Source organism: Lithobates pipiens, unplaced genomic scaffold (genome assembly GCF_037356315.1).
Source record: "Lithobates pipiens isolate NorthernLeopardFrog02 unplaced genomic scaffold, aLitPip1_a1.2 Scaffold_18, whole genome shotgun sequence".
Taxonomy (NCBI): domain Eukaryota; kingdom Metazoa; phylum Chordata; class Amphibia; order Anura; family Ranidae; genus Lithobates; species Lithobates pipiens.
Window position 1 is genome coordinate 525,192,482 of NW_027507758.1, and position 25,813 is coordinate 525,218,294.

General features: G+C 41.7%; 1 protein-coding gene across 2 annotated transcripts in view; it reads right to left on the minus strand.

Moving 5' to 3' along the window:
- Nucleotides 1-25,813, minus strand: part of PDIA6 (protein disulfide isomerase family A member 6) — a 52,586-nt gene that overhangs the window by 5,281 nt on the left and 21,492 nt on the right. The window contains exons 6-9 of one of the 2 annotated variants that reach the window (XM_077488787.1): nucleotides 17,444-17,589; nucleotides 8,350-8,464; nucleotides 7,439-7,579; nucleotides 6,881-6,965 (exon numbers count right to left, since the gene is read on the minus strand). In XM_077488787.1, the coding sequence (XP_077344913.1) occupies nucleotides 6,881-6,965; nucleotides 7,439-7,579; nucleotides 8,350-8,464; nucleotides 17,444-17,589 (487 nt within the window). Of the gene's footprint in view, nucleotides 1-6,880; nucleotides 6,966-7,438; nucleotides 7,580-8,349; nucleotides 8,465-17,443; nucleotides 17,593-25,813 lie in introns of both variants that reach the window. The other variant, XM_077488786.1, reaches the window with a different exon arrangement.

Sequence of the window (25,813 nt, forward strand, 5' to 3'; positions counted from 1 at the left end):
CTGTGGTCAGATGAGACCAAAATGTAGCTCTTTGGCATTAACTCGACTCGCCGTGCTTGGAGGAAGAAAAATGCTGACCCTAAGAACGCCATCCCTACAGTCAAGCAAAGAGGTGGGAACATGCTTTGGGGCTGCTTCTCTGTCAAAAGGTACGGGCTGACTTTGCCGCTTTGAGGGGGCCAATGGACAGGGCCAAAATCTTGGATGAGAACCTTCATCCCTAAACCAGAACACTGAAGATAGGTCGTGGATGGGTCTTCCAGCGTGACAAGGACTCAAAACATACCACCAAAGCAACAAAGGAGTGGCTCCAGAAGAATAAACACCAACACGCCAATGGATGGGGCCATGTACTGTAAAATCTTAGATGAGAACCTTCTTCCTTCAGCCAGAGCACTGAAGATGTGTAGCGGATGGGTCTTTCAGCATGACAATGACCCAAAACATACAGCCAGACAACAAAGGTGTGGCTCAAGAAGAAGCACATTGAGGTCATGGAGTGGCCTAGCCAGTCTCCAGACCTTAATCCTAGACAAAATGTATGGAGGAGCTCAAACTTCGAGTTGCCAAGCGACAGCCAAGAAACCTTAAGGATTTAGAGAAGATCTGTTAAGGGTGGACCAAAATCCCTCCTGAGATGTAGGCAAACCAACTACAAGTAACATCTTAACCTCTGTGCTTGCGAACAGGGGTTTCTCCACCAAATACTAAGTCATGTTTTGCTTGTGGATCAAATACTCAATGAACTGCAATTTAATTTATAACATTTGTATCAAGTGTTCCTTCTGGATTTTTAGTTAATATTCTGTCTCTATCATTTAAAATATACCTACGATAAAAAATGTAGACCCTTCATTTCTTTGAAAGTGGGCAAACTTACAGAATCTGCAGGGGATCAAATAATTACATTACATTTTTCCCACTGTATTGTATGGGCATGGACAAATCATACCCAGTCAACATATCAAATCTGCAAAATGCTGAAATGTGGGTCCCAAAAGAGGACCACACCAATTCAAACCATTTATGTGGTCTCCATCAATTCATACAAGTGATGTGTTATCCATGACCACACCATTTCATACAAATCATGTGGTCCCCATGTCTACATCAATTCATACAAGTTATGCTCTATCCATCAACGCAACAATTAAAACAAGTAATGTGGTTCCCATTCAAGCTAGCAGGACACTTTCAAATAAGGCTGATGGGGTTACAGCACAGTAAACTTTCACCATAGTAATATTCACATGGACTATCATGCATCAAAGGGTCTTTGCCCGTTTCTTTTCTACAGCCCTTAATTAAAATCTAACCTGAATTTTAAAAGGTGTAAAAATCGAAAACAGTTGGTGGTTATGGTATAATACAGGCAGCTCTTGATACATAAAGCCCTGGTGGTGCACATTTGTCATATACAGGTCATATCAGTCTATTGTAGGAAAAGTGTCAAGTGTGGACAAAATCAAAAATGCAGGATGGTGAATGGAAACTCTAGCTGGATTATTTTTTTCTCCATGCAGCAAGCCGGGGATACGGCTTGCTGTATTGGAGCAGTGAGACACGTCTTCTCATAGCTCCCGGGTCCACGGGCTTCATTTCACCAGGAAACTCTGCACATGGGGAAAGACAAACATAAGGCACAGAAGGGATCCAGCAGCAATCGACCAGGAGGGGATTTGGGGCTCTTTTTACCAGATTTGGCCACAGCACAGCACCAGCCAGAATTCAAAATGGTGCCGGTGCCCGCTATCAAGAAGAGCCCGGCACGAACAGTGCAAGTGTGGTACGGAACAGCAAAACAGCTGATTTTACGATCAGCTGTTGTGACAGCGAGACGGCGCCTGCGTACAATAGCCGACAGAATACATTTTTCTGTCAGATTGTGCCCTGCGCTCCTGTGGCGAGTTCATGTCAGTGAGGGGCGGATTTATAAATCGTGGGCAGTTGGGGGCGAAATTTTAAAAATGTATTCTGTCAGCTATTGTGCGCAGGAGCTGTCCCAGCTGATTGTAAAATTAGCCATTGTGCTGTTCCGTACAGTGCATGCCCAGTTTGTCCCAGGTAATTCTCAATAGCAGGCACTTTGACACAACACCGGCACCGCCCTGCATACACAGGTGAGCTCACATGGACATTTGCCACTCCCTGAGGACTCGGATTACCCTTCCAGACTCACCAAAAGCCTCTCTAATGTCTCCCGGGGCTTGTGGGAGGGACATGGAATCACAGATGAAGTCCCTGCACAGCTATATCAGATTCCTGCCCACTAAAGCAGACTTTGAACACTGCATTCACAGGATTGAGAAAACATACAAAAAAGGAAATTTCTGACCTAAAGAAAGATATGGGGGCTCATTTTGAGGACATTGAAAGCACCAGAGATGGCCTCCGTAACACTGTCCAGGCTCACAAAGAAATCCTTAACACTCACACTGTTATGCTGCAGCAGCTTTCTTATCAATAAGACGACATTGAGAATTGCAATCGTTGCAATAACATCTGCGTACACAGGATCCCCGAGGCTGTGGACCCAAAAGATCTGCCCACGGCTCTAATGGCTATCTTTAATCAATTGCTGCAACGTCCCAATGTTGACCCTACTGAACTAGACCGTGTGCACAGGACCTCCGGTCCCCTCCTTTGTGCGAGATACCCTGTGCCAGGTTCACTTTTACAGGATCAAGGAAAACATCATGCGAGCTGCCAGCTCCCAGGACACTATCCTGTTCAATGAAACCCCTGTGATGCTTCTCCCAGACATCTCCCGTCAAACGCTGGCAATGAGGGAAGCATCAAAGCCTCTTACACAGCTTTTACAATCTAGCCAGATAAAATATTAATGGCGATTCCCCTTTCATCTACGGGTACACAAGGGTAAAACTGGCATCTTCCACACCATGGGTGACCTCCCTTCATTCCGCAGCACGTTTTAGTTCCCACAAGTCTCTCTTCTAGCCTGGCCATTTGCACCAACTACTCCTGGCATGCCCTTTGCTCCGCAGTGACAGAAACAGGGCCGCAAACACCATTCCAGACCCCTGTCTTAACAGGACCCCCAACAATTGAATCCTGCATGGAGAACTATCCCGGTTAATTTTTTCCTTTACAGGGACTGCCCCTGTGCTAACCCAGGCAATATGAAAGCCTAATCCTTCTGAAGCATTCTTCCTCAAAGTACATTCGTTCTGAAACCTGGACTGTTATTTTTGTTGTTTTCACTCCTTCCTTTCAGGTTGCTTTAGCTAATTGGTTCCTGACGTATGCCACTTTATGTACAGTGTCTCTGTTTCTAACATTTTAAAGTATATGACCATGTTACATTGCTGCCTTCCACCAATATCTTCCTCCTTATGCCCTCCCTAAGGTTATTCGCAAAAACTCTTCACCATGAGGAGTTTCCTCTGACCTGATCATAACCATTACTATGCTTTAACATTTTACATATATACTGTCTGATTGGTTTTAAATTTTGTTTGTTTGATACCTCGTGGACCCGGGGGCTGCCCTGCGATTTTTTGCCAATGCCATTATGGGCACCTTATGGTATACTGCTGTATATGATATTGTAAGTTTTTTTTATTCCTTACTTGAAGTCCTTTGGAGCCACCTAGTAGCCTTTTTTTGTTACTGTTATTATTTTTTCTCCCTCTGACCGGTTTGTCTCTTTCCCCATTAGTTCTAAGAGAATTCACCCCATTGTCTCTAGCCACCATTTTTGAACCTGGGGACAGTGACCGAGACAAAATGTTCTTATATGTTTAAGATTTCCTCAACTTATGTCACTTTTTCCCTCTTTTTGTTTGCTCTCTCTTCCTTTTTTCCTCTCTCTCTCTCTCTTTACCTCTCCTCTTTTTCTCCCTCTACCTTTCCTTGTTCCTCTTTCTCTGCCGAGAGCTGCTGATCAACGAGACGCCTAGATTGACTACCTGCCCCTATCCCCTCCCCTACTAAATGTCCTATGGCGACCGATTCATTTAGCATCTTTTAATTGCAGGGGGTTTAATGTGCAGAAGAGGAGCCAAATCTTTTACCACTTTCATAAAATGCGCTCTAATATTCGATTACTACAGGAAACACATTTTCGCACAGGCTCCATATCTACCTTGTGTAACAGATATCAAAATTGGTTTCACAGTACTAACCCTCATGCCAAATCTAAAGAGGTTTCCATCGCTTTCCATAAATCTTTCAACCCTGAGGTCCTAGACTCCCTTATTGACGTAGCTGGTCGCTTCATCTTTCTCAAACTGAAACAAAATAATTCTCTTTACAGTGGCCAACATTTACATCCCTAACGTGGGCTAGGCTTGGTTCCTCTCTTCTGTTCTCACCAGACTATCCTCCTTTGGAGGCCCCTGTTTTATAATCGGTGGAGATCTCAACACGCCCTTTCCCTGTCTGCAGAGACATCCTCGGGCAAGTCCTCTGTTTCTTTCTCTTCACGGACACTCATCAAATCCTTGCTGCACTCCTCACATTTAGTTGATGTCTGGCGTATTCAGCATCCCACAGAGAGGGATTATAGCCACTATTCCGCAGAACACAACTACAGCAGACTTGACCACTTTTTGATCTCACAATTCCTGGTAGATACACCCCTGCAAGCTTCCACAAGCCATCTCCTCTGGTTCAATGACGCCCCAGTCTATCTGACCCTGGCACGCCCCCCCGAGAGCCCGTAGGGGCACACACTGGAGGCTCAATGATAACTTGCTATGGGATTCTGTCTTTGTAGCCGAAATCGCCAAAACTATTGCAACGACATTGGGGTCATATTGTGGCCACAAGCACTTTTGTGTACACCTACAAGGGACATCAGCTACTCCAGCGGTTTCTCGCGATTGGCTTACCACCCATCACTTATCCACGTTTACAAAACGCTTATATGCTTCCTCCCAAATACACTGCTCTTATACTGAATATGAAAGGCTGTGCACCCTCTCTGAAACGCCCAAACATCTTCTTTCATCCCTATACGGTCTCCTACAAGCCCTCACACATGATGACTTACCACCTTACACCAGGATGTGGTCTGCAGACTTGGGAAAGGACATCTCCAGAGTGGATTGGCAAACCTCATTTAATTTTACCCACAAGTCAAAGATATCCTGCTATTCCCAAAAAAAGAATTACAAGATTCTGTCTCGTTGGCACAGGGACCCATCCACACTACACAAAATTTTTCCATCAACTCCAGCCTCCTGTTGGCGCTGTAACTCCACTACAGGGACCTATCTACATATCTGGTGGGAACGGGAGAGAATCCGCCCCTTCTGGACCCAGGTATATGAATGTTACAATAAAATGTATGAAGAAACGTTATAGTCTACCCCAATAATCACCCTCCTCTCGATACTCTCTATACTATAACATTGCAGAAATGGAATCTCCTCCTGTTTTTTTTATGTCTTAAGCAAGAAAGCTCATTCCATCTTTTGGAAGACAACCACCACACCTCCTTTGTCACGATGGGTCTCGACCATGAACGATACTATGAGAATGGAGGAGATGTTGGCTTTAGATGACACATTTGATAAGTAAAAGGTGTTGTGGTCCATTTGGCTCTGCTTCTCCGCTTCAGATACCCTCACGACTATGCTCTCGACCCCGACAGGGTCACCATAAAACGCAGCAAGGTGTTGTGGTCCATTTGGCTCTGCTCCTCTGCTTCAGATACCCTCATGACTATGCTCTCGACCCCAACAGGGTCACCATAAAACGCAGCCTAACCATAGGGAGGGTTAAGGTGTCTATCCACTGGTTTCCCACCCTTTGTCCATTATCTACCTCTCTCCACGAGTCTCCCCCAGCAGCTCTCTCTCTCCTCTACAATCCTTTTTCACCTTCTTTACTTCCCCCCTCTCACTCTATCTACGCCCTTACTTGGGTCGCTTTCCACTTTTATCTGATTTTTGTCTCCCCTTTTTATTTTCTAATTATTCCTCCATATAGTTTTATTATGAACAACAAGGCTCTCCAACCAGAACTACTACTCACAACAGATGACAGTTGTCAACCCTTACAATACATTGCTTGTTAGTGGGAGTCAGGCTATGGGCGATAGCCATCAGGCTGACTCATTGCCTATGTTTACTAGCAGCTGTCACTAAGCTGTAACTTTTATTTTGTTCCTTGTGATATTTGTGAAATTGACAATAAACACATTTTCAACCCTAAAATAAACTTGCAATAAGTGAATATAGCTTATAAATTATTAGGTCCACAGACATAAAAGGAAAAGCAGAAATGTTAATAGATATATTACAGGCAGACCTGAGTTGGCCGACTCATTTTCTGGCCTTAGATGTGTCTTAGATATTCCCTGCCAAAGTGCCCACCTTTCTACATTCCAGCTCTTTATGCCATTTTCTCTACAATATAAAAAAAAAACAAAAAAAAAAAAAAAAACACACAAATCGAACAGGTCGAGTTGAAACCCTTCATTACAGCCACAGCGCAATGTGTGACCTCAAAACTATCACATAAATCTCAACAATGGGGTCATTAAGAGAAATCGTTAGCTGGATTAGTTCACCAGACAACTCCAAAAATGTAATCAGTTTTGGATGGCCTAATGCATTATTCATAGGTTCTAGATTTTCTTTCACTCACTGACTTCTCACTACGGGGTTGATTTACTAAAACTGCAGAGTGCAAAATCTGATGCAGCTGTGCATAGTAACCAATCAGCTTCTAAGTTCGGTTTGTTCAATTTAGCTTTGACAAAAAAACAAAACAAAAAAAACTGGAAGGCGATTGATATTTTTGCAGAGCTGCATCAGATTTTGCATTCTCCGGCTTTAGTAAAGCAACAACTTTGTGTTATTAGGAGCCCTACGAAGCCATGATGATGAGAGAGTGAATGTTATGAAGGTACCTGTGTCTAGGATATGGGGCAATACAGCGATAACACACAGCTGGTGCTCCTCACATGTCTTCTTTACAATGTCCTCATTCAGGATCTGAAAAACATCAGACGATTATTGCTGCTTATTGAGACATCCAAAGGCAAAATGTTTAATGTGTAACATAGCACTTCTAAGACTAAAATGGCAAAGTCAATTCACAAGCAAAAGTAGCTAAAGCGGAGTTCCACCCAAAAGTGGAGCTTCCACTCATTCTACCCCCCCCCCCCCCATGCCACATTTGGCACCTCTTTACCTGTCTTTCATCAGGTATGCTTTGGCAACTTTCGGGAGCCTCAGCCGGGTATTGACGTCACCGACCCGAAAGGCTACACTGCCAGATTCCCTTACTAGCAATGGAGGCCGGACTCCAGGACAGGTAAGTGTCCGATTATTAAAAAAGTCAGCAGCTGCAGTATGTGCAGCTGCTGGCTTTTAATTTTTTTGCAGTGGTGGGCGGACCTCTGCTTTAACAAAAGAAAAAAAAAAAAAAAATGAAGCAGCACTTAAAAAAAAAACTGCATGCTTACCTCAAAGATCTCAGGTGGTGGGGCATTCGCAGAGAATAAGTCAAGAGCGCGAGCAACAATATCGGCCTTTGTCCGTCCTCCTTCATAGTCAATAGGCTCCTCACCTTTCTGGAATATTTTTATGGTGGGGAAGCCTCGGATCTACAAAGGCAAAAAATAAACAAGAGTTATCTGCATTGCTGAAGAATGTAGGGTCATTTTTGCATAGTTTACATTTTGACTCTGGCCAAAACATTATTTTTCAACTTTGGTTAGCATGAAGGAGTCTTCGTGAGGTCCACAGGACAGCAATTATCAGAAATCTCTCACAAGGATGGACATCGTTCACAGCAAAGTAAGTGATGGACCATTTGTCAGTGTCCCCTTTAAACAGACTTTTAGGCCTCATGCACACAGGAAATTTTGCAAACTCTCCTAAAAGCATTTCATCCAGGCAGCAGTATTTTGCCAGAAAAAAACTAAAAAAATAAAAAAACATGCTCGACGCTTGTAAAAGTGTGTATCGTGTTTAGGTGCATTAACAGGCGTCAAAAGTTCTTGGGCATTAATTAATTTCTTTGGCCAGAATAATAAATTTATTCTGGCCACTGAAATGAAGGCTCCAGCACTAAAACGGCCCCAGCATTAGCATGCGCTTAGACGCGTCAAGCATTTTTTTCTGTAAAAACTCTTCTGCTTTTGGATGCACTGGCAGTGATTTTTTTTTTCCTGCCTCTAAATGCCTCGGTCTCTAAACGCCTATGTGTGCATGGACACAGGATAACATGCAGAGGTGTTTAGAGGCAGGAAAAAATAAATTAAAAAACACTAGTTTTTTATGCTAACTGGTAACCCAGAGATCACGGAACATGAGCATAGATTGATAAATGATAACCAATAAAACTAGACTTCCTGTTTTGCGCAATACTCACTCCATATCGACTGGCAAGACCCTGGTGGACGGTGGCATCAACAGCACCCAATTTAATTTTTCCTTTGGTTTGTTCTGCAACCTCTGCGGCAGCAGCTGCCCATTCTGGTTCCAAGCTGGAATGCAATTGAAAAGATGACAAGGTTTCTTCAAACATGGCAATGCATTTTTATAAAAAAAATTATATAAAATAACCCCGCTACAATGACCACATGACAAACATCAATGTCATTTCAGTAAAACAAGTACCCTTTGCGTGAAGAAATCCACACTGTTAATTATCTGCCTCAACATGTCCTTGTCATCAGTTGTGGGGAGGTGGACAAAGGTAACATATTCTAGCAATTGGTGGTGGGCACAGGCAACATGTCCTGGCCATCAGTGGTAGAGAACTGAGCACAGGCAACATGTCCTGGCAATCAATCAGTGGATAGGGCGAGAACAGGCAACATGTTCTGGCCATCAGTAGTGAGGGCGGGGACAGGCAACATGTCCTGGACATCAGTGTTGTGGCTGGTTTTGACACGTTCTGGCCATTAATGTTGGGAGAAGTCCTGAACCAAAATTTCATGACCGTTAATTCTGGTGGTGGTCACTGCATTTACTACAATAGCAACCGTGGCACACAGCATGATATTTTATTTGAGAGGAAAGCACCAATCCTCAAAAATGAAAAAAAATGAAGACCTTTTCCTCATTCCGTTTACAGTGGGGAGAAAAAGGATTTGATCTCCTGCAGATTTTGTATGTTTGCCCACTTACAAAGAAATGAAGGGTCTATAATTGTTATCATAGGTGTACTGTATTTTAAATGATAGAGACATAATATCAACCAAAAATACAGAAAAAACACACAATACAACTGTTATAAATTGAGTTGCAGTTTACTAAAATAAGTATTTGATCCCCAAGCAAAACATGACTTAGTACTTGGTGGAGAAACCCTTGTTGGCAAGCACAGAGGTAAGAGGTTTCTTGTACTTAGTGACCAGGTTTGCACACATTTCAGGAGGGATTTTGGTCCACTCTTCTTAATCGATAGTCTCTAAATCCTTAAGGTTTCTTGGCTGTCACTCCATGACCTCAATGTTCTTCTTCTTTAGCTACTCCTTTGTTGTCTGGCTGTATGTTTTGGGTCATTGTCATGCTGAAAGACCCATTCACTACACATCTTCAGTGCTCTGGCTGAAGGAAGAAGGTTCTCATCCAAGATTTTACAGTACATGGCCTCTTCCATTGGCCCCTCAATGCTGCAAAGTCAGTCTGCACCTTTAGCAGAGAAACAGCCCCAAAGCATCATGTTTCCACCTCCATGCTTGACTGCAGGGATGGTGTTCTTAGGGTCAGAGTCAGCATTTCATGCCAATGAACATGTAAGGATTCACAGAAGGATTGGGAAAAAGTGCTGTGGTCAGATAAGACAAAAATTGAGCTCTTCGGCAACTCGACTTCGTGTTTGTAGAAAGAAAAATGCTGACTATAACCTGAAGAACCCCATCCCTATGGTCAAGCACAGAGGTGGAAACATGATGCTTTGGGGCCGTTTCTCTGCTAAAGGTACAGGTCGACTTTGCCGAATTGAGGGGCCAATGGACAGGGCCATGTACTGTAAAATCTGGGATGAGAATATTCTTCCCTCAGAACACTGAAAATGGGTCGTGGACTCGTAGATGGGTTTTCCAGCATGACAACGACCTAAAACATACTGTCAAGGCAACAAAGGAGTGGCTCAAGAAGAAGCACATTAAGGTCATGGAGTGGCCTAGCCAGTCTCCAGACATTAATCCTCTAGAAAATATATGGAGGGAGCAGAAACTTTGAGGATTTAGAGAAGATCTGTAAACAAGAGTGGACCAAAATCCCTCCTGAGATGTGTGCAAACCTGGTAACCAACTATTAAAAACGTCTTACCTCTGTGCTTGTCAACACTGGTTTCTTCACCAAGTACTGTTGGGGGTCAAATACTTATTCTTCGCACTGAACTGCAACTTAAATTTATAGCATTTGTTTTAGGCGTTTTTTTCTGGGATTTTTGATTGATATTCTGTCTCTATCATTTAAAATACACATATGATAAAAATGATAGTCCCTTAATTTCTTTGCAAGTGGGCAAATTTACAAAACCTGCAGGGGATCAAATAATTATTTCTCCCACTGTACCTGTTCACCACTAAACAGGTGTGGCTAAATTCAGCAAAAAAACAAAACAAAAAAAAACTGTAGGGGGTAGAAGGCACAGGGGACACTACAAGGAGTCCAAAGGCTCTATAGTTTAGGAAAAATGAACTTTTCTTTTCAGTCTCATTATTAACATTTAAGCTCAGTTCACACTGCTGTGATGCGATTTAGACGCGATTTTCAGTGCGATAATGTAGTGCAAATTTGTATATTCTATGGGGCCAAATTGCACCAAAGTAGCACAGGAACCTTATACAAAGTTGCACCGTGCCGAGTTGCATTGCTGAGAACAGGCACCATTGAATATAAGGTGTTTTTCCCTTGTCATGTGACTGAAGTCGTACTAATGTGAACCAGCGCTAACTGTTGAAAAGCAGCTCTGTATATGAAGCAGAAAATACATTGCCTCCAGCAGCACATTTTAGTGGTCCTTTTTAAATGACACAATGAGCGAAGCTTGTATAGAAAGCTGTCATCAGTCAGGTAACAGTTCTGTTGTGTTCTTACTCTCAATAAGCTTAGCAGTGCACAGACAACACATTGAGGCCATGCTACTAAATTAGTTGAAAATAGTCTAAGGAATAACCAAAAATGCAGATAAAATAAACTGGAATTTGCTTTTCACAAAATGGTAGCGATATTAAAAACAAAAAATTCAGAGTGAACTGGATGGACTGGTGCATTCAACCTTACCAGCTATGTGACTAGTACTACTGTACATAAATATGATTGGATAACTGGAGTGAATCTTCATTCAATTTAGTGAAGATTCTGGACTCCTTTAGTAAATCAGCCTCAATATTTTGGGTGGTAAGTTTATTAATGGCTGCTGTGACTTGATTTGCATGATTTTACTGTGATTTCAGGGAATGCCTGTGTAAATGTGAGGTCTATGGACCTCAACTCGCATCAGTCAGACCAAAGTAGTACAGGGACTACTTTGAAGTCCCACAGATATGAATGGCTATCATTGGGAATCACGGGGTACTTGCCATGTGACTCTGATGGCCAAAGTCGCAGGAAAGTAGCACAGGTGTGAAAGGGGCCTAATGCACGCCAATTATTCCATAAGGAATGCTAAAGGGCCCATAGGCAGTATGCCACAGCTTTCTAGGTCAGACATTTTTACCTACAGGCCTTGATCTACGTTATACATTAACTGTAAAGACGTATGTGACAGGTGGCTCTAGATAAAATTACAAAAATACATATTTAAGGGCTATTGCACATGGCCGAGTATCGCAGTTATTCACATATAGCCGTGCACAGTGTATTTTGTAATAAATGTCAAAGGGCACAATTGCACTGCAGCTCTGGCTCCTGTGTGCCACCACAACATACGCATTTTACTCTGTACAGCCACACACCCCAATATCCCACCATGTGCGAGAGCCCTTAAATGGGTTGTAAAGGTTCCCGTTTTATCCCCTTAACCACTTCAGCCCCGGACCAATTGTCAGCCTAAGGACCAGAGGTCTTTTTACAATTTCGCACTGCACTGCTTTAACTGGTAATTGCGCGGTCATGCAATGTTGTACCCAAACGAAATTTGCGTCATTTTCTTCCCACAAATAGAGCTTTCTTTTGATGGTATTTGATTGCCTCCGCAATTTTTATTTTTTTGCGATATAAATGGAAAAAGACCGAAAATTTCGAGAAAAAAAAAAAAGATATTTTCTAATTTTGTTATAAGAAAAATCAAATAAAAAAACTTAATTTTAGTCATACATTTAGGGCAAATTTTATTCAGCCACATGCCTTTAGTAAAAAAAATGTCAATAAGCGTATATTTATTGGTTTGTGCAAAAGTTATAGCGTCTACAAACTAGAGCACATTTTCTGGAATTTACACAGCTTTTAATTTAGGACTGCCTATCTCATTTCTTGAGGTGCTAAAATGGCAGGGCAGTACAAACCCCCCCAAATTACCCCATTTTGGAAAGTAGACACCCCAAGGAAATTGCTGAGGGGCATTTTGAGCCCATTGAATATTTTTTTTTTGTCCCAAGTAATTGAATAATGACACAAAAAAAAAAAAAAAAAAAAAAAAGTTTACAAAAAGTTGTCACTAAATGATATATTGCTCACACATGCCATAGTTATATGTGGAATTGCACCCCAAAATATATTCTGCTGCTTCTCCTGAGTACGAGGATACCACATATGTGGGACTTTTTGGGAGTCTAGCCGCTTACGGGACCCCAAAAACCAATCACTGCCTTCAGGGTTTCTAAGGGTGCAAATTTTTGATTTCACTCCTCACTACCTATCACAGTTTCGAAGGTCATAAAATGCCAAAATAGCACAAAACCCGCCCAAATGACCCCATTTTGGAAAGTAGACACCCCAAGCTATTTACTGAGAGGCATGTTGAGTCCATGGAATATTTTATATTTTGCCACAAGTTGCAGGAATATTAAAGTTTATTTATTTTTTTGCACAAAGTTGTCACTAAATGATATATTGCTCACACATGCTATGGGATCGATACTGCACTTGGGTGGGCTGGGCGGAGGGAAAAAAACGCAGGTGCTAGCAGGTATCTGGGCTGATCCCGCTAACAATGCGTTTTTTTGGAACCCTAAACTGCTGGGGACGCTAGTATAGATCTGATCAGTCATATATTGATCTGTTCAGATTCTATACCACTACGGGAGGTGTATGCTTTGCGCGTGGGTGTTAGCGGTACTGGCACTAACCCAGCGCTGCCTGGGGCGACGCAGACCCTGACCCTAAAACCTAATTGATATCACCCGCCGGGTGATCAGGGGGTTAAACCTTTATTGGGTAATAAATGGTGGGTGCCCTGATGCTATAAAAAGCAAAACTAACTAACCAGAGTCACCCGTAACACTTATACGGTGATCACTGGTGAAAGGGTTAACTAGGGGCAATCAGGGGGTTCAAATTTTTATTAGGTAGTATATGGGGGTCCCTGGCGCTATATAAAAACCTGACGGGGAACCTAAATAACTAACTGGCTAACCAGCGTCACCAGTGACACTTATACGGTGATCGCTGGTGAAAGGGTTAACTAGGGGCAATCAGGGGGTTAAAACCATTATTGGGTAGTATATGGGGGTACCTAGCGCTATAAAAACCTGGCGGTGAACCTAAAAAAATAACTAGCTACCTAGCGACACTAATGCAGCGATCAGAAAAAATGATCGCTTAGTGACACTGGCAAAAGGGGGTGAAAGGGTTAACTAGGGGCAATCAGTGGGTTAAAACCATTATTGGGTAGTATATCGGGGTACCTAGCACTATAAAAAACTGGCGGTGAACCTAAAAAAATAACTAGCTACCTAGCGACACTAGTGACACTAATGCAGCGATCAGAAAAATGATTGCTTAGTGACACTGGCAAAAGGGGGTGAAAGGGTTAACTCTAGGGGCAATCAGGGGGTTAAACCTTTATTGGTGGGAGGGAGGTAGGGGGCTACCCTGGACCCAACACTAACTGCCCTGACAGTTTTTACTGTCACAACTGACACTAAATGCAGTGATCAGTAAATAAATTATCACTGCAATCAGTGACACTGTGACTGGGAGGGGGGCGATCGGGGGGGGGGGGGGTTTGTGTGCCTATGTGTGCCTACATGTCAGTGTAGTGTTGGTGCACACTTACTTTTAGTGTTCTCCTCGTAGTCCGCCCCGAGGAGAATGACATCACTTCCTCCCTGCCTGTGTTTACTATACACAGGCGGGGGAAGCTTCTTATTCGCCAGGATCGTTTGAGAGGGGGATGGCCAGAAACCAACGGCCATCCCCTCATCCCGGATCGCTCCTGCAGCGAAACGGACATCCGCATCCAGCTGGAGGGGGTCCGATCGGACCCCCCACCCGCTGGAAGGCGAGCACGTACATGTACGTGCTTGTGCCTGTCGGTGCCATTGCACCGACGTACATTTCCATGCGGCGGTCCTTAAGTGGTTAATGCATCCTATGCATTAAGGGGAAAAAAACATCTGTCAATGACTGGCCCCCCAGTCCCGCCCGTTTTACTTACCTGACCCCTCGAACTTGTCCCATTGGGGACACGCTGCCTCTCTGCCCGGGATTCCCCGCTGTTGATTGGATAGATTGATAGAAGCGCAGCCATTGGCTCCCGCTGCTGTCAATAAAATCCAATGACGCGGCCGCCAGGGCTCTAGTCCTGCATTCAGCGACTATGGACATCGAATGCTGGACTCGGGAGTGCGCCTGCACGGTAACCTCCCGGTAGAGCGGGGGTCATCTGATGCGAGGAGGAGTCGAGAGAGACGCCGGGGGACCCCAGAAGACGGGGTAAATAGCAGTTTACCTTTAGTGTCACTTTAAATCGCTAGGTCTTAACACGTGAGTTTGGCATCAGACTTTAAGAGGCTTTAGCTTAGATGGTAAAACTACTTTCTACTACTTACTACATTACTCCCTGTCCAAGGGTTTAAAAGAGAAGTGACAACCTCCAGCCTTCCAGGTACGAAAAAAAACGCTGAAACTAGGGATGTACCGAATTTTCAGCAGCTGAAACATATCGTCTGAAAATGGCGTTATCAGCATTTTGCCAATTAGAGAAAAGGGTGCCGATACTGGCGATGAAAAATGCACACAATTTTGCTGCAATTTTACTGTGCATATGGTGTTTGCCATTGGTCATGCGACTCAAGTCCCGAATCAAAAACGTAACATGGGTGCGTTACTGATGCATTTTCAATGCATTTCAGCGGAGTGGTGCATTTATTTTTGAACTGACCAAAAATGCAGCAAGCAGGATTTTTACCAACACAATGGAAGCACAACGTACCAGTGAGAAGACATACATTGAATTTAAAAGGGATACATTTTTCTTGTGCTAAAAAGGTTTCAATAATGGCCAACATAGTCATTTAGATTGATGATATTAATTAAAAAGTCGAATAGAATACAAAATTATATATAAAAATAAATATATATTTTTTTAACTGTCAGTTTAGATTTTCCGGCAAGTGCATCCTACATTTTTTCGATTTCAGCAACAAAATTTCCGTTTGATGCACCTCTAGCTGAAACACTTAGCTCCCTTGCAAAAAAAAAAACTGCTGGGATTCCAAATATAATAGCCGACACTAGAGATTCCTCAGTCACACGGTCACAGAGCACTATGGGTTAGCTAAAGAGGGAATGCAGCAGAATAACTCCCTTTCAGGCTGCCCTATCAGATTGAATCTGATAATTCAGGAGTCATTCCTGTGACGACTCATTCAACTTGAGCTGTTGAGCCCTGTAGATCTTCTGGAAAAATAAAAAAAAGACAGCTTCCACTGCAGAACTACATAATACATAATCTGTATGCAATATTCCAAGCCCAAATGAAGACAAACTGAAAACAGGGAAGAAATTTGTAATGTTGCATAGTGCTCTCTGTGCAAGAGTGGCTGGGTCCATATAGTGGTCAGCACTACATTGCACCAAAATGCTTGCTGAAAAGAGCCAACTGATAAATTTTAACTTCTGACCATTAGAAAGAAAATATGTAGGGATGAGCCGAACACCCTCCTGTTCTATGGGACATGAACATGAATAATGAAAAGTGCTAATTTGAAAGGCTTATATGCAAGTTATTGTCATAAAAAAAGTGTCACAGTCCCGATAAAAAAAAAAAATTAATGAAAAAAAAATGCCATAAAACTATCCCCTATTTTGTAGATGCTATAACTTTTGCGCAAACCAATCAATACACGCTTATTGCGATTTTTTTTCTACCAAAAATAATGTAGAAGAACACATATCGGCCTAAACTAAGCAAAAAATAAAAACTGCAGAGGTGATCAAATATCACCAAAAGAAAGCTCTATTTTTGGAGAAAAAAAAAAAGAAGGACATCAGTTTTGTTTGGGAGCCACGTCGCACGGCCGCAAAATTGTCAGTTAAAGCGACAGTGCCGAATCGCAAAAAGTGCTCTGGTCTTTGGCCAGCCAAATGGTCCGAGGCTTAGTGGTTAACAAAGGATTTGTCCCAAGCTGTCTCTTGTCTTTTTTACCATTTGTACCCCATTACCAATTCCCACGGGGGAGGCCAGGATCTGGGGGTCCCCTTGTTAAAAAGGGGGGCTTTCAGATTCTGATAAGCCCCCGACAACCACCGGGCAAGGGTTGTGGGGACGAGGCCCTTGTCCCCATCAACATGGGAACAAGATGTTTTGGGGGGCTACCCCAAAGCACCCTCCCCACACCGAGGGCATGTGGCCTGGTACGGTTCAGGAGGGGCACTCTTGCGGCCCCCACCCCCCTTTTCCTGTGGCTTGCCAGGTTGCATGCTCGGATAAGGGTCTGGTATGGTTTTTGTCTGGTATGGGTTTTTTTTTTCTATTTGGTGCAGGGTTTCCCTTAAATTTGGACGCCTACACTTTTTTTTTGGCGCAGGGTTCCCCTTAATTAGCATATCAGACCCAATGGGCCTGGTAATGGAGGGGGGGAATCCCATGCTCTTTTTTCTTGTCAATTATATGTATCTATATTGCCGAGACCCGACAATACATTACAGCCGCAAACAGTTTTAAATGACAATCTTTCATTGTTTCACTTTAAGTAAAAAAATAAAAAAAAAATAAAAATAAAAACACTGCTCCTGAAAAAACATCAGTTTTTAAAAAAAAAAAATTTTTTTTGCATTGATACAGGTTGTTTAAAATTAGCATTTTTGATTTTTCATGTTAGTGTCCCATAGACTTTAATGGTGTTCCCCGGCAGCTTTTGAATTTGCTACGAACACCGCATATTGTTCGCTGTTCGCCAAACACCCGATGTTTGAGTCAAACTTGCGTTCGGCTCAAACAATGGCCTCATCCCTAAAAATATGTATAAAATAACTACAATGTCTCTTTCATAAGAAATGTGATCAACATGAGCACTAAAAAGTATGGGAGGTAAAAAAAAAAAAAAAAAAAAAAAACGTACTTTTTACAATGTCCACACCATGGAGCAAAGAATTCAACAAGCCAAACATCATCACTGTTCAATACTTGTCGATCAAAGTTGTCATCTGTTAGTTCAATTACCGCTTTCTTTCCTCCACTGCCACCGCCGCTACCACCACTATACTTCTGCTAAAAGAAAAAAAGAAGGGTGATAGAAATGTTAATTTATTAGTATACACTAGAATAACAAGACTTACATACCATTGTAGTAGCTTTACTTGCCTATCCCCCCCCCTGTAGCCTGAGCTCTACTCTGTTCTTTCGCTCCGGGTTGTGGTTGACATCTTCAATTACAATGCAGGATTGCTGGTCCTGCATTGTGTATGATGATATCAGGGTGTAACTGGCAACACAGACCATCAAAGAAGCAGCTACAGGGATGGTTTGCATGAAGAGGAGGAAGCCTGCTTTTTATTGTACTCCTAGACAAAAATGAATATTTAACCCTTGCCATGCTGGGGCAGACTCATTGCATAGGTATTTTTCAATTTTTTCCCCAGAGTTTGGCTTAAAAATGCATTGCCAATTTTTATTTTTTTATTGTTATATAGAACCTCCGCCTATAAAAACTTTGAAATAATATAAAACAAACCAAAACCCTTTTTGTTTTTCCCAAATATAAAGTGGCAACCAGGCTTCGTTCAATTACAAATCACATCACCAAATAGATTTGGGCATTAAATTGACATCAGCAAAATATGTTGGATAATGATAATAAATCAAGCATACTCAGCTTATTTTGTAAGGAAATAGGTCTCATTGAAGTACATATGCTCTGACAAATATGTTTTATGTGTCACCTAGGCTTGAATGCGACATAATTTAGCAATATAATGCATAAAACAAAGTTGAAGATGTTCATGAAAAGGCAGTACAAAGCGTTCTTTTCCATCACTTGGTTTTTAAATGGGAACTGGATTATCAATCATAACCAGCTTATTTTGTATCATTATCCAGCAAAATATTTTGCTGAAGTCAATTGATTGATTGATCATCATATATCACAATAAGGTGGTGATGGTAAGTAGATGATGGGTCCAGTTGTATTAAATATATCCGAAAGGTCATCTGGTCCTTTAACATTGGATGCAGTCTAGCAGCTCCAATTATAACCTGTATTCCCTCAGAAACCAGAGGTCTGTAGCTCATAAATCAGGCATTTAAAAGTGCTGCAGATATATATATAGATAAATATGTCAACAGTGATAACATTAAAATTCTGGCTTCTTACTGGGCGCTTTTACGAACTAATTTTACTAAAATATCATTTCTATGTTCGCCTGGTAGCAAGTTAATGCTAATGTCTAATGCTTAGCTATTGTTAGCAAGAAAAAAAAATATTTCTGGAAATCATCACGTCTTATTGAAGTGACTTTGTTCCAATGAGAGAAGACCCATCCAAGTGCAGATACACTATATTACCAAAAGTATTGTGACGCCTGCCTTTATAAGCACATGAACTTTAATGCTACCCCAGTCTTCGTCCGTAGGGTTCAATATTGAGTTGGTCAACACTTTGCAGCTAGAACAGCTTCAACTCTTCTGGGAAGGCTGTTCACAAGGTTTAGGAGTGTGTTTATGGGAACATTTGACCATTCTTCCAGAAGCGCATTTGTGAGGTCAGGCTCTGACGTAGATGAGAAGGCCTGGCTCTCAGTCACCGCTCCAGTTCATCCCAACGGTGTTCTATTGGGTTAAGGTTAGGATTCTGTGCAGTCAAGTTCCTCCACCCCAAACTCACTCATCCATGTCTTTATGGACCTTGCTTCATGCAGTGGTCCAAATCATTTGGTGGGAGGAGGGATTATGGGGCGGGGTTGTTTTTCAGGGGTTGGGCTTGGCCTCTTAGTTCCAGTGAAGGGAACCCTTAAGGCATCAGCATACCAAGACATTTTGGACAATTTCATGCTCCCAACTTTGTGGGAACAGTTTGGAGATGGCACCTTCCTGTTCTAACATGACTACGCACCAGTGCACAAAGCAAGGTCCATAAAAAGACATGTATGTGCAAGTATGGGGTAGGGGAACCTGACTGGCCTGCACAGAGTACTAAGCTCAACCTGATAGAGCACCTTAAAGCCCCATACACACTATCAGATTGTCTGCTGATTTTTTCCTTCAGGTTTACCAAAACCATGTAGTACAATGGCCTGCCTGATTGCATACACATTGAAACCCCTAAGGTTTGACCTCATATTATATGGTTTTGGTAAATCTGATGGAAAAAATCAGCAGACAATCTGATAGTGTGTATGGGGCTTTAGAATAAATTAGGAGCGGGGACTGCGAGCCAGGCCTTTGCATCCAACATCAGTGCCTGACCTCACAAATGAACTTGTGGAACAATGGTCAAACATTCCCATAGACACACTCCTAAAACTTGTGGATAGCATTCCAAGAAGAGTTGAGGGTTGATCAACACAATATTGAAGCCTACAGACTAAGACGCCATTAAAGTTCATATGCGTGTAAAGGCATCCCAATACTTTTGGTAAAATAGTGTTGGTGGGGCAATAAAAATTCAATCTTGGATATGCAATAGTGAGTAACAAGAAGAGTTATAGAAGGAACCATCTAATCTAGACAAGTCTAAAAGAAAAGACATGGTACAGATGACTAGCTAGGATAAAAAAAAAGTCCTTCTCAAAAGGCAACACCAAATGCAATAAAAAGGAGTACAATTTAATTAGGAACCTGATGTACAGTGGATTTGTATTTCATGTGCTTTCTGGTTTAAGATGTTTGGGATTAAAGCCCTTTTGTGACATCTCACTTGAGTGCTGTGAACGCGTGTAGCACAGTTCCGACAGTAAAGTGACAGGGAAAGGAGCAATGTCGGAGTAGTTGGCAATGCTATGCAATGTTATGCTTTGTGCAACATAAGCATGCATATACTGTTGTGGGAAGTCACTGTTGCAGTGTTTCTTAAGCTTAGTTGCAACCTATGGGCCCAGAGTTCTGCAGAGATCTTCAGTGGGAATGGAGTTCCTCTTCTGGATCAATAGAAGCTTTTTCAGGTTAATCTTCAGAAAGAAACCCAGATAAATATGTTTTGGAACCCAAATGATAAAATGTCATTGTTTCACAGCAAAAAAAAATCAGAATAGAAAATAGATATCCTGGATGGTTCTAAACAGAATCCTTGTATGTAGAAGCAAGACGTGCATATGGCATTAAGTTGGCCTCATAAATGAAGGGATTTTTTTTATACCCAGATTCAAATCCCATTCTATTCTCCCTCTTTAACCTGCTGCTCATTGGAATGTCTCAAATTTAGATAACCAAAGATTTGAGCACATGAATACTCCTTACATGTTATGGATGACATATGACAACCTATGGCATTGAATAAAGAGACAAGTCTGGAAATGGGGTGGAAAAAGAGGACCATCAGGACACTACAGACGGTGGAATCCACATCTTGGAAGTTAGACAAGACCAAAGCCAAATACGTTTCCTCATGGCATGAAATCCACAAACCCCCCTTTTTTTTTATTATTATTTAGATGTATTTACTGTGATACGTTATTTACTAGTTCTGGGAATGGCAAAGGCACTGGTGTATTCTCTGACTTTTTTCCAACGCTGTAATGCTGAATGAAAGAGTATAGGTATTGTTTTCCAGGTTTTCAAAGAGTTGAATCCAGCAGTATTATATATAGAACCTCCTGCACATTTTTCCATTGGTGGGGCTGGGTTTAGAGTTGTGCAGAAATAGTAACTCTAAGCCACTTGAGATTGTCCAATTACTGTGATCAAGTGTAGCTGGCAAGATTAAACCAACTATGGTAGAAATTCAAAGAACAGGACTCACTAGAATTTTTAAGAATGGCAAGAATAAGATTTATGTTTTAAAAGAGGTAAATCAAATACAGTAAAACGTTTGACTAAAAAAAAAGATGTTAGCCAGAAAAATGTAGCATACAAGCGGAAAAAAAAATTCAAATAATCGGTCTTCTCTGTTGAAAGGTGAAACCAAAATCTTGAAATCTTTAAGCGCTATTGCATAGAATAGGAACCCGCCACACTTCAAGGTTCTCCAAAAGGAAGAAGACTACATTTCCAAATTACTGGACCATCACTCATTTGATTCTGGCCTCTTACGGCTCCCCTTGTTCTTATTTCGCCGGCCACCTTTTTTCTTGCCACCACACCGGCGCTTAGGTTGTTCACCTTCATTCTCCTGCTGTAGAATATCCCCATCATAAAAAATGGAGCAAGTGAGTAACAAAAACATGATCATCCTCACAAACAAGCTATGTACAAAAGGACTTCCCTTTAGGAGGCATGGGGGGTTTCTGTTTAACAATAAATGCAAATTAAAGATGATCCATCCTAGTATTTTAGATTAACAGTTCATTAGTTAAATGGGTCTGTCAGTGTTCCTGCAATGTTATAAATTTGTACCGCCTCTTGAATGCACTTACAATCTTTAGTGCAAACATACCACATATTTGCAGGACATGCATTGCATAGTCCTGAGAAATTAAAGAAAATTCACTTCTTTCTAAACTGCCCTTGATTAATAGCACTAATCTACTGTAAAATTACCAGCTTGAGGTATTAATGCCAACTTTCACCAACCTCAGCCTTTTTCCATCCGAGGAGGCTTAAGGCTGAACATAGACCAGCCGGGATTTGAGCCACGTATGGGCAGGCTGAATGTAGCAAGTTGATCAACTTGGGTACAACCAGCCTGCCGGATATTACATGCGATTATTTCTAGTGGCTGGTATAACTGCTAACAATAATCACGGTCTTCTCCCGGCAGGGACGGCTTTGCTCCGTGTATGGCCTGCCTTATTGTGATCAACTGAAAATGTTCATGCATTGTGTGATCAGAGGGCCGGGTGCAAAACAGGAAGCGATAGCTGGCTCCCAATTACTTCTCACTCCTCAACAGTTGTGCTGACCAATGACCACATGCCACTGCAAACATGGATAATTACTACAGGGCTGTGTACTATGGTATATGAACAACTACACTGGCACACAGGGCATCATTTGCTATGTGTAGTGAGGTCCAAACGGGTGGCCTGATAATTTGACATTCGTTTGCATTTAATTTTTCAAAGGTGAACCTACCGTACCCTTTAAAAAAGTATTTTGGAAAAGAGATTTAACCTCTGCATAAGGAAAAAGTTCTGGATACATTTTAGAATATACAAAATATTACTAGCTATTCCTGTAAGACATTGTGGATTGTTGATGCAGGGAGTATAGAATTGCCTTAGGGGGCCAAGGAGGTTTTTATACAGGTTTTTAGCCTTCTAGTGTGGGTTTGAAGTTCTGAGGGTTTTTAATTTATTTTGTTTCTGGCTTGAGTCTTTTTTTTTTTTTTTTTTTTTTAAGTAAAAAAAATATCCAAACAGCGACAGCATCGGTAACGGGTTCAATTATAACTGACATTTACTGTGAAAGTGACTTTTACATTCAAATCCAGTTGAGAGAGCGATAGAGAGAATACATTCTCGCCAAATGTCAATGGGCATGTGTGTTTTATTTTATTCAAGCAATGTAAAAAGAAAAAAAAAAAAAAGAAAGAAAATAAAACACCACACACACACACATCCTACAGCACTTATAACATATGTGGTGAGGCACATTCATACCGTCATCTCATACTACTAAGTGACTGAACAATTCACTCTAGTGCAGTTGTCAGAAAGAAAAAGGCAACCTCTTCAGATCTATATCCTTTACAAGGTATTGTGTAGGAAACTACTATATATTCTAACCTTTTGTTGTAAAGTGAAGTTGGTCATGTCAGTCTACTAGAATCAAATAATGTCAGCAGAAGCCAGTTTCCCACTGTGCATGTGCGAGCCGCTCTGTGCTTTGTGAATGGGAAGGGAAACGAAGCGAACTACCAAGTGGGAATGGGTACCTGTCAAAACCAGGTCCCCCCCCCCCCAAAAAAGGAAAATTCTTAAAGAGGTGAAGCTACGCTTTAAGCTTACTTTACAAAAGCTTTAAATACAAGAATAACAGGAAACAAGGAAAATATATATATTTTTATCCTGGTGTTTTAGATTTGTGAATGGAGCCTATTATAGCAACCATAACACGTGAGACTTCATCGTTATATTTAATGGCCGAAATAATTGACGTGTTTTGTACTGTTCAATAGATGCAAAAATACACGTTGAGCCTGCTATTCATCAGGCTACCACCGCTCGGTCATGTTTAGGTCCAGAAATCCTAAAAGTCCCTTTTTGTTTTCAGACCAGGACAGACTCAGGTTAGTGGATGTAAACGGACACATCTTTTTACATCCACCTGCCTATAGATGCATCAATCTTGCGATCAGGTCCAACAGCAAAACGTGAAATGCAGACCCATTCTGAAAACCTGTGCAAAAGGGGGTCTAATGGAGAAGGAAAGGGGGGGGGGGGGAAATAACTCCTGCCTTCATAAATAAAATGTGGTGAGTAAATTGCCATCATCCTAGGATAGGAAGTGCATTAGTGGTAGACTAAATCCGATAAAAAAAAAAAAAAAAAAAAAAAAAAAAAAAGGGGGAGGGATGACAATGCCTGGAACAAAGTTTTTTTTTTTTTTTTAATGGGGGAAAAATAAATAAATAAACCACACACACCTGTAAGCTCCAGTCAGAGCCGCTGTACTAAATATGCAAAGTTAGTGCAGCAATCTTCAACTGCTGTGCTGTTGTGTTGCCAGAACACTGATCACTGCTCTCTGCCATTGGCTGCTGGTTTGTCAGTATGCACATTTGAGAGAAGCCATCCGAACGGCTAACTTTTGTCAGACAGACATACACACGGGGCAAGCCTTTTTTTACTGGCCAATGCCTTCAGACATACAGCCCATGTGTATAGGGCTTAAAGAATGGCAAGCCACAATATATTACGTTTATATAGGATTTATATCCTATATTTATATACTCTTTAAGAATTGCTAAAAGCATTAGCAAATACATTCAGGAACTAGTGAAAAGTGCACCTACTTACTTGGAGAGAATACCCAACTCAGGGATAGGTCAGGGAAAACAAAATGGCAGTGCTTTGTATCACAATTGTGCAATCTTCATTAGACCAAAATCAAATATACACCGATGATATATACTCTTAATTTTAAAGTGGGGTTTTTCTCTTCGTTTCATTCAGGGGTGCCTTGGCAAAATGCCTAAAAAGTACCCAAAAACTGTATAGAAGCCAGCGGGGGGAGCAAGCATGCTTTTCAGTTACAGAAAGCCAAAAGGTAATTATTGTGCACCATTACAACCTTCTAGCTGCTGGTGTTGAAACAACCAATGTTGTTATTGGTTGGAAAGACGGTATGGCTGCACATACGCTTTCCCTCTCCATCAGCACTGGGGGTCATAGTAGTTGAGTGAGGGAGAGAAACACTAGTCAGCACCAGTGTGCAAAGGTGTTGCTTTGGAAGGGGGGGGGGGGAAATCATTTATAGTTGGGCATCCTATGTGTGTGGCTGTTGCCATGTTCTGTAAAAATAGGTTTTCGTTTTTTACATTTTAGAATGTGCCTTGAGATTTCTGAGTGCAGAATTTTAAAGGGTGCCTTGACTGAAAAAATAAAAATAAATTTGAGAAACGCTGATCAAGGTAATGGAATAAGCTAGTAGTTGATACATTCAATTGCACTTGTCAAGCGTAACTACTAATGTTAGTTTGTCCCATTCAACTGGAATTGTTCTGTATTGTTAAAGACATTTTGGAGTTTCTCCAGGCCACTTCTTCGGTTCTGAGGGTCGAAAATATTCCAGCTTTTATATCCAAAACAGGTAGCACCAACACCTTAATCCAACCACCATAGAATCTGTAGATGTTGGTTGTCTAATAACAGAAGAGTTGTGGAACCTACTGTTCCAACCACATAATCCCATTCTTGGTGTGGGAAAGTCTGCATACATTTTAATTCTTCAATTTACAGCTAAAAGGTGTGCACTGTCCGATCACTGGGCTACAGCTGTGATAACCGATGGTTTTGGAAGGTGCCCATCCCTGTTCAGGGAGGATTATTCCAGTTTGACGTAGATGGTCTTTTTGACAAGTCCAGCTGAATGTGGCTACTACTCGCTATACCATGACCTGGACAAATATGACCCTTCACAGACATAATGGAAGAGATTTACTAAAACCGGAGCACTCAGAAGCTGGTTTGGCTGCTGTGCACAGCTGAACCAGATTCTAACTTTAGCTTGTTCAGTTAAGCTTTGACAATAAAAGCTGGAAGCCAATTGGTTTCTATGCAGAGCTGCACCTGATTTTGCATGCTCCAATTTTAGTAACCCCCCCCCCCCCCCCCCCCCCAAATCAAAGTCTGAAGTTTAAATAAATACATTCCAACCCTGTCAGTCAATAGGCCTA